Here is a 17,656-nt window from a genome sequence, read left to right on the forward strand (position 1 = left end):
CAGCCCCACTCCCCCCCCCCCCTTCCACTTCCCCAGAAAAGAGAGCCTCCAGGAATAAGATTCAAGCTCCACATATTCTGAAGGGGAAAGTTAAATCCAGTCTCGAGCAAGAAGAGGTAAGCTAAAAGAGAAGTCTGGGGTTTGTTTTTTCCCCATTTATACATACCTAGGTGGATGCAGCATCGGTCTGGTGCGGCATCTGTCCCCCCGCACCTCTGCACTGAGAACCGAGCAATCGAACACCGCCTATCGCTCAGTTCTGACAGCTCCCTGAGCAGAGAGCTGCTGACTGTCAGTCAGCATCTCTCTGCTCTGCCCTCTCCTCGCTCATTGGAGCTCTGGGCTGTGGAGAGATGGGGAGCGTCTGGCTCAGGCTCTCAGCGTCTCTCGCTGAGAGGCTGAGCTGGGTGTTGGTCTGGGAACCTGGCAGATCCCGACTCCGTGGTCATGATGATGCAGTGCCTGGACTGACTTCTGTGAGGACAGCAGAGAGCGGATTTCAGCCCGCTCTCTCCTGAAAATGGTTCACAGGAGTGCAGAACGTACTGCACTCTTGTGATCCATAGGAGATGTACAGCCATACAAGCTTTGGCTGTACATCTCTTTTAATATTTTAAATTGAATTTATACACACAGAGTAGTGTGTGGGAGTGTATATATATATATGTATATATATTGGCTAAGCTGTAAATTCCATAGCTTAGAGTACCGTACAGGACACAGGTAAAGTTTTCATAGACCCTGGGTTATAGGTTTGTATCTTCAGGAGATTGGGTGCTGATAAGCTTTTTGGAACATGCTCACTGGGCTCGTGGCCAATAATCCTACCCCACTCTGAGTCCTCAGTTTTGTAGAAACCAAAGAATGAAGGAGAGGGTGGCCTGTGTCCTTCACTGTACTCCAAGGTATGGAATTTACAGGCAAGTCAAAATAAATCTTACCTTAATTGTACATTACAGGATACAAAATAGTTCTAGCTCAAAGACGTCACCAAGCAATGAACGAGAAAGGTGGCAACAGCCCAACTTCAGAGTGTCGTTGCAAGAACAATGCAGAGGAAAGCTGCATCTGCAGAAAAGTGAACATTTAGTAGAACTCTGAAAAAGTATAAACAGAGGACCAGGTGGTGATCTTACACAGCTAGGCTACAGAGGTCCAGTGATGAAATGTCCTGGACACTCCCACTGATCATGTGGCATGTGCGCATAAAAGCCCAGGAGGAGATCTGTCCATGAGTGTGCAAGCTCTAGCAATCAGATTTCTTATTCATCTCGCCATGGTGGACATGGAAGCAGGGCGTTACTAGCAAGGTCCTGAGGTAAGGACAAAACTGGAATTTGTCTGTCTGATCTAATCTGTAGATATGAGGTAGACTCTAAAGGCAAAGGCGGAGAGAACCAAGTTAAGATCCCAAAGAAGCATAGTGTGCTGCAATGGGGGCTTAATGAGAGATGCTCCTAAAAGTAAAGTTTTATTTTACAAGGGAGAGTGACGCCAGAGATCTATGAAGGAGATAGGGCAAGGCTGAGAACTCTAAGGACTTGCCAAGGCCAAGTTCTAATCAAAACCGGATTGTAGGAAGACCAGAATGTGAGGCACAGAGTAGTCTCTGGGCCTGACGCATCTGTATTCAAACCAGGCAAAGGAAGACTTTCAAGTGCAATAGTGGATCCTCTCAAAGTGGCTTTTCTTGTTTTTAGCAAGGTGGGAACAACAGACTCAGAGACCCCTCCACCTTTTAAGACCTGGACTTAAACAGCCATGTCCTTAAAGCCAGAGATTGTGATGCAGGATGGAATAGAGAACCTTGAGACAGCAGATCTTCTCTGTTGAGAAGAGGCCAGGGGACATCCGCTGATGTTTTGCACTGGACTGAATGCATATATGAGCCTGTATTAAGACCAGGGAATTATCAAGGAATCCGAGGCTAGTGCTAGAGGATCCCTGGTCTTGTCTACAAACAGAGAAAGTCTATTGTTGAATCTAGAGGTTAAAATGTCTACATCCAGAGTCGCCCCATTTCTGAATTTCCAAAAAGGATGTTTAATGAAGTACCCATTCCCTTTGATCCAGGGGAGGCTGAGGTAGTCCACTTTCCAGTTTTACACTCCTGGGGTGTGGACCGCAGATATCTCCGGACAGTAAATTTCTGTCCATGAGATTATTTAGTTTGCCTTTTTCAAGGCCACCAGACTCCCGATGTACCTTGGTGGTTGATGTGACCGTTTCTGAATGCACCCTGACTGGGTGTCCTTGTAGAAGAGGGTCCAGTCTTGCGGAACCATCTGAACTGCTCTGAGCTCCAGGATGTTGATGGAGAGCTTGGCTTCCACAGGTGACAGTGTTCACTGGACTGTGAGAGATGGGAACACTCGTCCCCCGCCTTAAAGACTGCCATCTGTTATCCCTTGCCAGTGATAGGGAAGGAAATACATCAATATTGTTAAGGCTGGACTTGAGACCCACTAAGATATGGATTTCCTTGCTTGGCTGGACAGGAGCATGGGTAGGTTGAAAGAAGTAGCATGCTTGTTCCAGATTAACAAGATGTTGTGTTGGAGAGCTCTTGAATGAAATTGGGCAAATGGCACAGACTCTTTGCAAAAGTCTTTGCTTGGGATGTGCCCAAGACAAGACCCAAGTATTCCAGGCAAAGAGAAAGCTGGAGAGCAGTTTTTTTTTTAATTGCTCACCTCACCCTATCGCAAGTCTGGAGGATCTGAAGGTGAATTATTGGAAATGTTTGCTAACAGCTGGAAGGGATAGGAGTCCTTCAGAAGAAGGTCGTCTAGCTAGCCTGTGACCTTAATGCCATGAGTTCTGAGAGGGGCAAGAAGAGGTGGTAGGACCCTTGTGAATACTCTGGGAGCAGTGGACTGGCCATACAGCAGTGCAACATACTAGAAATAATTGTCTGTTAATGCAAAGTGCAGAAAGTGCTGATGCGGTAGATAAATGGGAACATGCAGATAAGCAACGCCATGTATCCCCCCTTATCTCAGAGAGGCAACTGCCCACCTTGCAGATTCCATGTGAAAATTTGGAATTTGATGGCATTTGTTGAGGGATTTTAAGCCCAGAATAAGACGAATACCCCCTTGGACATTTGAACAGGCTTGAATAAAATCATTTGAACCCGTCTTGTGGAGGTACTGGCACAACTACAGTTGAAGGCATTGAGCCGACTGTTCTTGGGACGTTATTGTTCGATTTCAGAGAAGAAAGCAGTGAGGGGGCACAGTTTTGCACTATTTTGTATCCCTTTGAAACCACCGATTGAACCCACAGGCCTGGGATTTCAGAGGAAGGAAATCTATAACAGACATTTAGCTCTTAGAAGTGAGGACACCCTTTGATTGGGAAGACTTGCTGGACTTCATGGCCTATGTCTTGTGCTGAAAGGAAGGGCTGAATATAGGCCCATGCACACAGGGCGTCAGAAAAAAACGAGCTGCAGAGCCACTTCTAACCCCAGGAAAAAGCAGCTGTAAAAAAGTGCTTTTAGTAGCTTTTTCCATTGGCGTTATTGCACGTTTGGCCATGTTGGCTTTTAGCAGCGTTTTTCTGCCTCCATTCAAAATCAATGGTTGCCTAGGAGCAGTCTTTGATACGGCTTTCAGCCCATTGATTTGAATGAAAGTGGCATCACAAGTCGGATCAGGATGATCCGACTTGTGGTGCGACTTGCACTCTGAAGATCTTGAAGGGGAACTCCACGCCAAAATGGGAAAAAAAACGGAGTGGTGGTCCCCCCCAGGTTCCAAACCAGGCCCTTCGGGTCTGGTGTGGATTTTGAGGGGAGCCCCATGCCGAAAAAACAGAGTGGGGTCCTGCCCAAAATGCATACCGGACCCTTATTCCAGCATGCAGCCCGGCAGGTCAGGAAAGGGGATGAGCGAGCAACCCCCCCGGACCATACCAGGCCACTCACTGTCAACATGGAGGGGTGGGTGCTTCAGGGTGGGGGGAGCTCTACACCCCCCACCCTAAAGCACCTTGTGCCCATGTTGAGGAGGACAAGGGCCTCTTCCTGACAACCATGGGCGGTGGGTTGTGGGGGTCTGCGGACAGGGGGCTTATCAGAATCTGGACACCCCCTGCAACAAGGGGGCCCCCCCAGATCCCAAACTACCTCTCTATGTGAATGGGTATGGGGTACATAATGACAGGATACATTTTGAGAAGTCCTTTATTAAAAATCTTTGGAGGAAGGTTTTTAATAAAGGACTTCTTAAAACATCGCCTGTCATTATTTACATACACTACCTTTTATGGGGTGAATGGGTTAGGGGTACAATGTACCCAATACCCATTCACATAGGGAGGGGGTCTGGGATCTGGAGGGCCCCCTTGCTACAGGGGGTGTCCAGATTCCGATAAGCTCCCTGCCCGCAGACACCCACAACCACCACTCAGGGCTGTCGGGAACAGGCCTTTGTCCTCATCAACATGGGGACAAGGTGCTTTGGAGTGGGGGGTGCAGAGCTCCCCCTGCCCCAAAGCACCCACCCCCGCATGTTGAGGGCTTGTGGCCTCCCTCGTCCCCTCCCCTTTCCTGACCTGCCAGGCTGCATGCTCGGATAAGGGTCTGGTATGGATTTTCGGTGTGGGGCTTCCCTCAAAATCCATACCAGACCCGAAGGGCCTGGTTTGGAACCCGGGGGGGACCACCACAGCGTTTTTTTTCCCTATTTGGCGTGAAGTTCCCCCTCAAGATCCTCAAGAGCGCAAGTCGCACCACAAGTCGGATCATTCTGATCTGACTTGTGATGCGACTTACATTAAAATCAATAGGCCCCCATTGATTTTCACATTAAAAAAAAAACCGTATAACGTGGCTTAACGCTTTAAAAGCAACGTTATTCAGCCTTTAGCAGCGTCAGACAATTTTACAGCTCTGACGCTGATCATCAGAACACACACCTGTGTTTTTTTTGCAGCTTAAAAACGCCTATGCCACTTGGAGCTCCAAAAAGCCTGTGTGTGCATGAGGCCATAGAATGACATGGAGGGGCGTTAACCTGCAAAAAAAAAAAATGTCTGACGCTCCTAAAAGCAGCTGCAAAAATGCCCTGTGTGCATGGGGCCTAAGGCCTTGGTAGAGCAGTTAGGTGCTCTGCACTTAGGGCACTAGAGGAACATTTTACAGACTGCTTCAGCTCCCTGGGCTTTTAGCCACAAGGTTCTACACATGTGAAAGGAGATTAAAGCCTTTCTGGAATTTGTCTCATGACATGTTTCCCTCCTGCCAAAGATTTAAAAAAATAACTCAGTCAGTGGCACACAGGCCACTTGTGGGTCAGACATTAACATTTTAAAAATTAATATCCGATTGCGTATACTTTTGTCGCAATCACTGCCCATACACATTGCAGCCTCATGTTTAAAGGCTGTAAACCATACATTTCATAATTTTTATAGGCCCATAAACCACCAAGACTCAGTCTACCAGATGGTTTACTCAGGCGCAGCCTGTCATCTAAAGTTGGCCATACACCGTACAATTTTTCAGCTGGTTCCTGGTTCTCTGTCACCTGCAAATTCATTTTTGAGGCCCCTCCCTGTTCAAAAAATGATTGCAAATGATGGAGCAGATGCTGTTTTCACCACCCAAATCCTTTGTCTCATCATTCATAAGGAAAGGGGAGAGGGATCTGCAGGACTATTGGCCCCAAAAAAAGGCATGTTAAAATACAGTATATTCACAACTTTCTACATACAGTGGTGAATATGATTTTCCAGATACTATCCAAATCTTTCTATAACACTCCCAATAGGCAACTAGTGCAATCGTATTTCAATATATATTAAGTGCTCTATGCGGTAGCTTGTTTTATGACGTTTTACAACTTTGCCTAAAGCTCTTTAACCTAATAAAGCATGTAAATGGACTCTAATTGTACCCACTGTGTAACTTCTTGTTATAAAAACAAAAATGTACAAAAACAATTAGAGCCCATTCACACTAGCGCGACTTGTGAGGCAACTTGTGTTGCCCCAGGTAGCTTGACATAACAAAAGCAATGTTAATCAATCAGTGCCGTCTTAATTGGCACTACTGAAGTTGCTCCGACTTCAGAAAAGGGTCCTGTACTACTTTGAGGTGACCTGTGATCCGACTGTCCCATATACTTCAATGGGAGTTGCCTCCTTATCTTAATTGACACGACTTGTTATCAGACTTTCCAGGAAGAAAAAAGAGATTAGCCAGGCATTCCCCACAGACAAAGTCGCCTGTCTCTTCAAAGTAGTGCACAAGTCTCTTCCAAGTCTCTAAACAAGTCTCTTCAAGTCACGGGGCGACTTTCTGGTAGTGGTAGTGTGAACCAGCTCTTACAGTCAGCTTATGCAACAATCACATGATTATTAAACGTCAGTACAAAGCGCTCAGTTGTGTTATCCTGGTGCCATTATCTACTATTAATCAACCATGAGAAATTCATCATTCATATAAAGTGCTCCTGTGCATGAATAATTTCATAAAATTGCCTTTCCTATCTCATTTGTAAACTCTAACATAATAGTCCATATGGCTTTCCAATGCTGTTCCTCTATAAATCATTCAGCGATGTCTCTTTTCAAAGTGCCAAAAGATTATATACATATATTCTCTTCTGTGTTTCTTATCCTCCACGGTGGATCACCACCACACTTGTACACTCACCAGATGACCATGACCTCTCTAAGAGATAGTGGAGCCAGCTCGTTACACAAAAGTGATTCAACCCAGGTGCAAGGGGAATGCACTTTATAATGTAAGTGCATATATTTATGGTTTTTTGGGATTATATTTAAAAAAAGGTTTAACACTATTAGAGTCTTCTCTCTTCCGTTTTATATTAATATTTACCCTGGAGTGGAAAAGCTGCTGCGTAGGATTATTAAACCATTGGGGGAAAAGTGCATTTTGACAATACTCTTTCCAGACAGGTCATGGTCATCTGGTGAGTGTACAAGTGTGGTGGTGATGCACAGTGGAGGATAAGAAACACAGACGAGAATATATGTAAATAATCGTTTGGCACTTTGAGCACAGAGCACTTTGAAAAGAGACATCACTGATTTATTTGCCGAGGAACAGCATTGAAAAGCAATTGGACACTTTGTATATGGACTATTATGTTACGAGTTCACTAATAAGATAGGAAAGGCAATTTTTGTATTTTATGATATTATTCATGCACAGGAGCACTTTATGTGAATGGTGAATTTATATGCTTGACATGGTTTATATGAATAGATAAAAGCACCAGGATAACACAATTGAGCACTTTGTACTGAGGTTTAATAATTATAAGAACATTTTTGTTATATATAACACAATCACATGATGTAGCATTTTGAATAAAGATTTTTAGAACGCAACTGACCCACATTAAAACATGCACTGCTGCAACACATGGAGCACATTGTAGATGCAAGACACAGAGCACACTGCGGATGTCCATTGTGGTGCACTGTAAACTGCACCCCAACATGCGTCTACAGTGCACTGCATCAGCATGTGTTTTGTGCATTGTCCTGCACACACAGAAAAAAACTCAAGACCTAATTTTTGCACCTGGAGAGCCAATTCACTTCAAATGCCAGCATTGCAGTGCACTGAGATATGGTGCGCAAAGGCTCTAAAAGACAGGCAATCTACCCAGCTCCCAGAAACTGCCAATCATTCTTGTGATTGGCTCTAATACAGAACTAAAACAAAAACTTTTTTTTTTTTTTTAGATTTAGATAAAGTGGTGAGTGGTTAGAAACACGGTCATGTTTTTATTGCTGTTAGAGTGACTGATTTTCTTCCTGATCACCAATGTCATTAAATGAAAAAATTGTCAAGTTGCCATCAGAACAGCACTAGAGTGGAGTCCTCCAATGAGGACAAGTCAGTGGTCTGATCTTGACACTAGCTACAGTATACTTAACCACTTCAATCCCTTTAGGACATACCCATAGGTCCTCGGGTTTAAGTGGCTGTTTCGGGATCATGGTTCCTGCTGCAGCCATGATCCTGGTATAAAGATTTTCAGCTGGCGATGAGCTTTCTTGTAAAAGTGATCTGAGCAACTCAGCTGCCCAATCAATTCTACAGGGCACAGAATAAGAGTGGGCACCCCCTGCTGCCTTTACCGGGCTCTCCCATGTGATTGGGGAGCCTGATACTGCCGCCACTTATTGTAGTGGTGCACCGATAAGGGAGGAAGGTACATCCTCTGTACTGTAAGAAACCAGAAGTGATAAGGATTACCACTTCCGGTTTCTGTTTGATGTTTACAAGCCATGACTGGCTTATAAAGGATCTGATCAAACCAGTCTCGGTTTAATCAGATGCTTTTGAGGGCTGAGGAGAGATATAGGCTACTTTGCGATAGCAAAATGGTTAATTTAGATAAAGTGACAGTGTAGAAAAAAAAAAGTAATAAAATAATAAAATGAAAAACAAATTTTAAAGTGCCCTCATCCCCTCAAGCAAATGTGAAGACATATAGAAGTCCCGCATGCATATGTAAATAGTGATCACACCACACAAGTCAGGTATCAATGAGAACGTCAAAGTGAGAGCAATAATTCTAGTGCCAGACCAGCCAAGTCCCATTTCCTCTTTTCACTGTTTTATTTTATTAAACAAACATGTTCTGAATCGTTAGCAAAAAACAAAAGCATGCAGATGAGGAGTTCTCACTTAATTGGTTTCCATACTTGAGCCAGGCAAGCGACTAAAGTATTAAAACCAGAGACAGAATGGAAACTAGTATATTCAAGAGAAGAAAAGTGATATTAGCTTAAGTTTTTCTTTCAGCATAGTTTTTCTTAAAAACGCAAAAATTACATATTTCAATAAAAAACATCTATCGACAAATACTTGAAAGAAGACACTCTGGAATATGAACCAACAGGCAATAATATAAATAATATACAGTACTGTGAAATAAAAGTTAACCACTATTATTTTTTTATCCGTTATACACAAAGTTATCAACACAAAAAGAAGTATATGTGATGCATTCCACGTAACAGGTGTTGTATGTTTACCTGTAAGGGAGTGCTCCTTTCCGCTGGCGGAATCATATCAGGAGACAAGACTTGAGGTGGATCAATTCCTTTGCTGACTTTCTGCTGTATAAGGTACATTGACAGTGCAAACTGGTCTTTGTTCAACTTCCCCATCTGTCTCGTATCAGCCAAAGCCCTGCAGCAGATGCCATATTAAGTATTTAACCACAGATTTTCTACTATAACTAGAATTTAAACACATTTCAAGCAATTCATTCAAGCTCAGTAAAATCATACAGCACGGAATCAAGTGCCAACAAAGGGATTTACCAAACTTACACGAATATTGAAAGACCAAAATACCAATCTGAGAAGCTCAGTATCTTATAGAAGCTAAAAAAAAAAAAAAAAACACAAACGGACCAAACTGGTTTCATGACCCACAGAGCCACGGATATCAACATACGTAGATTGCACACTAACATCCATGCTCAACATTTTATTATGGGCACTAGAGTACTGGCCTCAGACATTAAGAACACCTTTCAACTCGATTAAATGGCCCTTTTTGTGGGAGGTACTTTGTAGAATGGGATTCCCCTTAGTCTTTATCAAATGGCTTCAGGTGCTCTACAACCACCCTACGTCTGCTATCAAATTGAGGGGAAGGTTTGTCACCACCCTTTCTCATTTAGGGACAGGGCTGCCCACTCTCTCCAGCCTTGTTTGCCATCACTATTGAGCCAGTGGCGGAGGCCCTTGTATCTTCCCCGCACATTAAAGGATTTAGTGTTGGCTGGATGGAGGAGAGGGTAGCCCTATATGCAGATGACCCCTTGCTGTTTTCTAATGATGCTGGCCTATCGCTTCAGGGTGTCCTCCAGGTCCTAAATATCTTTTCTACAGTCACAGGTCTCAAGGTCAACTGGGCTAAGTCCCTGCTGTTCCCTACTGATCCCGAAGCCCGGACCACAGCCCCTCCAAACCTTCAATTACAATGGGTTGAACCCAGACCCTACCAACTCTTCCACATTGGTGGAGGCTGCCATAGTCACCTCCCTGGAGGCCCTTAAGTTCCTCTTATTTAGAGGTCTCTACGCTTCATACTCATTGGCGCCCTCTATGCTTACTTCCGTCCGAGCTTGGGGGTCTGGCGTTAAGTGCGAGCACTACCCAAATCTAGCAGCCTCCCCTGGCACCACTTTATGGCTAAATCCCATTTTACCTCAACTCTATAAAGGTACCTGAACAAGATGCCTGGACTAAATTTAATAACAAGACAATATCACAAGTAGTTAACCAATCTCTCACTTCCGTCTCTACTCTCTACACCTCCCGTTTTTATTCACACCTTATTACGGTATCCCTGCCTGTTCTGGAGGGCCTTACGAGATGTACCAGACCTTGATGATGATGATTGGAATTATATATGGGATTTCCCCTTTTGATCTCTAGTCTCTTTAAAGTAGAAATCTACCCTAACACTAACATCATTGCATTTACAGTCCCCCACGATCTAACACTAACCTATCTAGCCCTTTAAAGAAGAAATCAGTTTACATACCTTTTTTGAAGGCGATCCGACCTGATCCCACGCTGAGCTGTCAGCCGCGGCTTTGCTGCGGAGCCAGGTGCAGAGGACACATCCGACAACGGAAGCCCCACGGTTAATCTATTCCATTCAGTCGTTGTCGGCTGTGTCCTTTGCAGAGCTTTTGCCGCTGGAGACCGGATCAGAACAGCTTCAAAAAAGGTTATGTATACAGATTTTTTATTTTTTTTTTTTTTTTTACAAGGCTAGATAGGTTAGTGTTAGATTGTGTATGTCTAAAGATGCAGGGATTTTAGCTTTAGGGTGGACTTACACTTTAAGGGATCATTTAGTCCAAACACATTTTTGGACCTGGCCGTTAATTACCAAATTCTGGAAAGAAGTATCGTTTGTAATAAATGTGGTTATCTACACCCCTTTGCAACCTACAATGTCCCTTTGTATATTGGCTCTGCTTGAACATTTACTACTTACGGTGGCTGGCTGCACCTTGGTTAACCTGCTTCTATTTTATGCTAGGAAAGCTATTGCTCTCTACTGGAGGAAACCTATCCCTCCGCCTCTTACTTTCTGGAACCAGCTGGTCAATAATAGCTTGCCGCTCTACAAGTATACCTATGTCAACAGAGGCTGCCTAAAAAAATTGCCAAAATATGGGAAAAATGTTTAGCAGAACCTTTTACAGCTTCTGATATGCCCACGGTGTGATGTGCCTTATTTTAATATAATAGAGTAATGTAAATGGAGTACCTTCTAGCCACAGTGTCATCTCAGCTCTAACATTATTTTCTATATACCAGTTATTGTGATGCCACTGTATTTGAAGGGAGCCATTTCTTATGTCCTGTTGATGTGACCCTCTAACTTGACTATTTCTGTTCCTTGTATTGTTGTATACTTCATGACCCCGGAAAGGGTTTTATCACTGTGAATGCTTGTTTTATGTCCGTTTGTGACGTTTCAATCAATAAACAGATAAAAAACAAAACACACACACCCCCTCCATCTAAGTGTAACAATTTATTAAAAATAATAAAAGACAATAAAAATTCACTCACTAATTAAGTGACTTAGAAGCTAATTAGAATTATTAAACAAACATTTTATTGGCTGTCATAAGAAACTGCTGCTCACACGTTATAAAAGATCCCGTAAAGCGCTTTTCTGAAAAAGTCAGCTAACATATGTTTATCAGTTATGCTTTTGCATTAAAGCAATATTTAACCCAACGACAAAAATGTAATATATTGACGTTTACCAATTCTTAACCACTTAAGGACCAAGCCTATTTCTGACACTTGTTGTTTACAAGATAAAATCAGTATTCTTTACTAGAAAATTACTTTGAACCCCCAAACATTATATATATATATTTTTTTTTTTTTTTAGCAAAGACTCTGCAGAATAAAATGGCGGTCGTTGCAATATTTTTTTGTCATGCGGTATTTCAATCTTTTGGAAAAAATACACTTCACTGAATTTAAAAAAAAAAAAAAAAAAAAAAAAACTTAACAGTAAAGTTAGCCCAATTTTTTGTAGAATATGAAAGATGATGTCACGCCGAGTAAATATACATGTTACGGTTAAAAATTGTGCACACTCGTGGAATGGCGACAAACTACAGTACTTAAATCCTCATAGGCAACACTTTAAAAATGGTTAACGGTTACCAGATTAGGAGGTACACGGGATGTCTTTTCCTAAAATTATTGCTATCGCTCTGACGATCGCAGCGATACCTCACATGTGTGATTTGAACACCGTTTTCATTTGCAGGCATGACTTACGTATGCGTCTTTTTTTTCCGTGCTTGTGACAGGTACTCTTCATGGAGGGATCTGGGGTCTAAAAGAAAGCATTCAAAATGATGAAATCAAGATTTTTGAATACAGACTGTTTTTTTCAAACTGGCGCCATTAGCACCCGAGAAGACTGGAAGTGACGTTGTGACGTGGCTTCTGGGTTACATGATCCGAGACCTGATCGAAAGCGAATCCGGCTTCGTTCGGGACTACAACCAGCCAGCAGACGTGGGACAGGAGGCCCGGGCAGAGCCGCAGAATGCTACCTTCTGGGACAACGTAAGCAGAGGAATCTTGCAAATATTTTCCAACAGCGGTTACTGAAGAACCAACGGCACCAAGCTGAGATCCTATGAGGGTAATGGAGACTGCACTAGGAGAGCCAAGTGGAGAACCCCCCGAACAAAGGTGCGAACCACAGAAAGCATAGCCAAAGGACAATGAAAGAAAACTGCTAAAGGCCAAACCTGGCCCTCGGTGGTACCTGCGGCCAGACACTGTTCCACACCTCGTTGAAGGAAAGCCAAACTCCGAGTCACCAAAAAGAAGCAGGGGTGAACCCAAAGAGATTCACACCTGCAAAGTACGCTCTTCAAAACGCGATGGCAAATCCACCTAGAAGCAAATATACTAGCTTACAACAGCGTGGGAATCACCAATTCAGACAGCCCTCTAGCCTTCAGCACCTGTTTTTCGACAGCCAAGTCGCTAAAGCCAGTAACTGTAAAGCAATATGAAAGATAGGCCCTTGAGCCAACATATCTCCTCTAAGTGTCAGTCTCCAAGGAGCATCTGCGACCAACTGTATTAGATCTGCGTACCAAGACTGGCGAGGCCATTCTGGAGCCACTAGGATGTCCATAATCCCTTCTGCCTCGAGCCTATGCAGGAGTCTTGGCAGAAGTTCTAGAAGAAGAACAACGTATATCAGACAATACTGGTCCCCCAGTGCATCTGTGGCGTTGGCCAGAGGATCCCGAGGCCATGCTACAAACCAAAGCACCTTCCTGTTGAGACGAGAGGCCAACAGGACCACCACACCTCTGGAGAAAATGTCCAGTATATTGATCGATAGTCTGGATTCGTGGATTGAGCACAATCTGTGCCAAAAAACGCCACCCCACTCAGACAGGCTGGCATCTGTGGTGATCCACCGGCCAGTACAGGGGAAGGAAGATTTACTGTCGAACCGCCAGGGAGCGAAGCCACCGAATCAGGGAGCCTTTCGTACACTGGCTCAACAGGATCAGATTGACTGGAGACTGTGGATTCTTGCCCCACATGGCGAGAATCTCTCTTTGCAGAGGTCTCGTGTGGACAGATTTTCGAAACTTGTCCCATGGGAGGAACACCCTGGCTGAGGCCATGTCCAGGACAGACTCAGATAGTTCATCTGGGTGGACGTAACCAGAGCCAATACCTGGAAATTAATCTACCCGTTTTCCTTCAGAGCAGTCAGAGACTCTGCTCGCAGAGGAAGATCATCAGGTACTCCACTCCAGGATCGCAATCCTCCGCTGGCACAATGCCAACACCAGGGCAAACACTTGCAAAAACCCGAGGGGTTGAGGTGAGACCTCTTGATAATGCTCCTCGCCCACAGCAAGCAGAGGAAGAGCGGATGACCGAAAAATATTGGAATATGAAGGTTAAGCGTCCTTACTATCGATAGAGGCCAGAAGATCCCCCTGATGTTGGGATGCCACTACCGTACGAATGGACTCCATTCGAAACATCTGTACCCGCACAAAGCGGTTCAGAGCTTGATGTCCAAGATTGGAAGTACCTTGCTTTCCTTCCTGGGACCTACAAAAATGAAACAAATGTTCTGATTCTGAGACCGGAAAACAATCCCCCCTTGCAGTAGCAAGTCTTTCACCGCAGGCGGTCTGAGGATAAATGCAGGATGGAAGGAAAGAACCTCTCTGGAGGATAAGACTAAAAACTCAATCTTGTAGCAAGGCCGAATCAGCTCATGGACCCACCTGTCTTGAATCAGGGAGGTCCAGGGGTCTGGAAAGAAGCGAAGATGTCCTCCACCACCCCAGATACGGGTGAGAGCTCCCCTTCAGGCAGAAGTAGTGTTTGTCTGCAGGTCTGGAAGGACCCGCTCTCGGCCTACTGAACCAGATCCTCATGGAACCTCTGGGCGAGGTCTTTCTAGGGAGGCTCCGAAAGATGATTCCCCACAAAGGAAGATCACATAAGGCCTTCTGGAAAGTGTGATCTGCAGACCAGCATTTTAGCCATATCATGCGCCAAAGAATCATTGCAGTCACGGACAGCCCAGAGACTAAGGGAGCCACATTCAGAGAGGCATCACAGATGAACTGCAACCCCTGGACCAACTAGTCCTCCAGCTCTGCAAAGGCAAGAGGAATCTGTTCCCCCTCCGGATGCTGGCGCAAAAGCTTTGCTCACTCGGGAAAATCAGGGACACCATGCTAAGGACCAAACCAGCCACAGTAAACTTGTGGCGGACCAAAGTCTTGGCTCTCCTGTCAAAAGGATCTTTTAAAACCGGAGACTCCTCCACCGGAATTAGGGTGGATTTATTCAGCCTGGAGACCTGAGAGTCCACCAGGGGTGGGACTGCACACGTACTCAACAGAGACTCCCCAAGGAATACAGTCTATTGAAACGCTTAGGCACCGCCATACTGCGTTTAGAACTCCACTGACATATGACAATTCTGTCACAGCAGGCGGAAAAAAGGAAATACCTTTGCCGCTTTAGAGGCTCTGCGGGCCCCAAGGGGACCGGCGCCTCCGACACAGCAGCTGCATCCCCATGTTTAAAATTTCCTGCACGATACAATCAGTGCATCCACCAGCGCCCTTGCATGCACATGTGCAGTAAAATAGGAATCATCCCCACCGTCAGAGCACCCGTGGACGCAGACCAAGTAGAGTCGCTATATGCTAAGCTCACCCTGAGAACATAATAAGCAGGGGAGGTCGCCGATCATAGTCCCAGAAGGAGACGCTGGCTAAAGGTCCACAAAGGGACCACCTACTAGACCTAAGGGTCGCCCTCCATAGAGGACATAATAGAACATAGCCCCCTAGGAGGGGGGAGAGGGGGCCCGAAGTGACGCAGTTGCGAGGGCAGAATACCCTCACCCACATAAGAATGGCTGCTTCACTTCGCTAAAAAAAAAGCAGCGCACCGACGGCACCCTTCGATTCAAGAGGGGGTGAAAGGCAGACCATTGGGGGGGGGGTCTCTGTTAACCCAGTCAGCCGCTCGAGCAGCCTGGTCAACAGCTCGAGCAGCTTGGCCAGCAGCTCGGACAGCAATCTGCGAGTAGCACACAAAGCCATGGCCAAAATTTGGGGCCGGAGTCGCGAGTTTGCCGGCAGCTCTGTTAGCTTGATCAGCAGCTAGGACAGCTTGGTTAGGATCTCGGACAGCTTTGTCAGTCACTTGGACAGCCAGTTCCGTCAGCAACAAGTAGGCCGCAAGGCCACAGTCTCAATTTTCGTCAGATGCGGCTGGGTGAGGCGCGCATCCGTCGACCGTACCGCCCACAATATAAACAGCTTGAACAGCTCAGTTAGTCACTCGAACAGCTTGTTTAGGCACTTGGATCGCCGCATGTAGGCCGCAAAGCCATGGCCTCAATTTTAGGCCCGATCCGGTTCGTGATGCACGCATTCGTCGGCAGTACCGTCCGCTATATCATCAGCTCGGACAGCTTGGTCAGGCACTCGGACCGCTGCGAGTAGGCCGCGGGCTAAATTTTCATCCCGATTTGGCCACATGAGGCGCAGACCCGCGGATAATGAAACATCCACGCCCCCCCCCCCCAGCCCAAACACCAACACAGATTGGCATAGGGCCAATGTGGTGCCTATATTTAAAAAGGGATCAAAGCCTTTGCCAAGTAACCATAGACCTGTTAGTTTAACTTCTATAGTCGGGAAGATACTGGAGAGTTTAATAAAAGACCACATAGATGGGTTCTTGCTGGAAAAAAATATTTTAAGCAACAGACAGCATGGATTCATGAAAGACAGAAGTGGTCAAACAAACCGTATTTCTTTTTATGAGGAGTTAAGTAAAACCTTGGCAGAGGGGTGCCTGTGGACGTACTATACTTGGATTTTGCGAAAGCGTTTGACACAGTTCCCGACACACGGCTAATGTGTAAGGTTAAGTCTACTGGTTTGGAAAAATTGGTTTGTAATTGGATAGAATATTGGCTAAAAGATAGAATTCAGAGAGTAGTGGTTAATGATTCTTACTGTGAATGGTCTAAGGTCATCAGTGGTGTACCCCAAGGTTCAGTGTTGGGACCCTTATTTTTTAATATAGTTACATAGTTGGTGAGGTTGAATAAAGACAATAGCTCATCCAGTTCAACCTGTGTAGGTGTGTGTGGCCGTAATCATCTCACATACCCCTGAATGTTCTGATCCTTGAGATGTACATCTAAGAGTCTTTTGATAGCCACCATACTTCCCGCAGAAACCACCTCATGTGGTAGAGAATTCCAGAATCTTGTAGCCCTAACAGTAAAGAACCCCCCACGTTGCCTGAGGTTAAAACGCTTCTCCTCTAATCGCATTGTATGCCCTCGAGTCCTCATTCAATCCCTTCAACTGAATAACTGTTTTTCTATGCCGAGATCACCATTGAGATATTTATAAATTGCTATCATGTCCCCTCTCAGGCGTCTCTTCTCCAGGGAGAATAAATCAAGGGATCGCAGACGCTCTTCATAATTAAGGTCCTCCAATCCCCTAATTAGTTTAGTTGCCCTTCTCTGGACTCTCTCCAGCTCTAACACATCCCTCCTGAGGACTGGCGACCAGAACTGGACAGAATACTCCAGATGTGGTCGGACCAGAGTTTTATAAAGTGGAAGGATTATAGTTTTATCTCTGGAATACGTCCCTTTCTTTATGCATGCTAATGTTCTGCTGGCTTTGGCAGTTGCCGCTTGACATTGCATGCTATTGCCTAGTCTATCATCTAACAAGACTCCCAGAACTTTCTCCATTTTTTATTTACCCAATGGATCCCCCCCCCCCCCCAACGTGTATTGTGCTTTTATGTTTTTAGTCCCCAAGTGCAAAACCTTACACTTCTCCACATTAAACCTCATTTGCCATGTTGTTGCCCACTCTGTTATTTTGTCCAGGTCATTCTGTAGGATATCTGCTTCATGCTGAGCAGTTATTGCCCTGCCCAATTTTGTGTCATATGCAAAAACTGATATCGAACTACTGATCCCGTCCTCAATGCTGTTTATGAATAAATTGAACAAGGTTGGTCCCAGGACTGAGCCTTGTGGGACCCCGCTTACCAC

The 17,656-nt window shown here is 45.0% G+C and overlaps 1 protein-coding gene across 4 annotated transcripts in view; it reads right to left on the bottom strand.

Annotated features, from left to right (window-relative positions):
- EPS15L1 (epidermal growth factor receptor pathway substrate 15 like 1) overlaps positions 1-17,656 on the bottom strand; it is a 354,413-nt gene that overhangs the window by 197,966 nt on the left and 138,791 nt on the right. For all 4 annotated transcript variants that reach the window (XM_082248118.1, XM_082248120.1, XM_082248119.1 and 1 more), the window contains exon 11: positions 9,028-9,184. In XM_082248118.1, the coding sequence (XP_082104244.1) occupies positions 9,028-9,184 (157 nt within the window). The remainder of the gene's footprint in view (positions 1-9,027; positions 9,185-17,656) is intronic.

This window comes from Pelophylax lessonae (genome assembly GCF_965119305.1).
Source record: "Pelophylax lessonae genome assembly, chromosome: 1".
In the NCBI taxonomy this organism is placed as follows: Eukaryota; Metazoa; Chordata; class Amphibia; order Anura; family Ranidae; genus Pelophylax; species Pelophylax lessonae.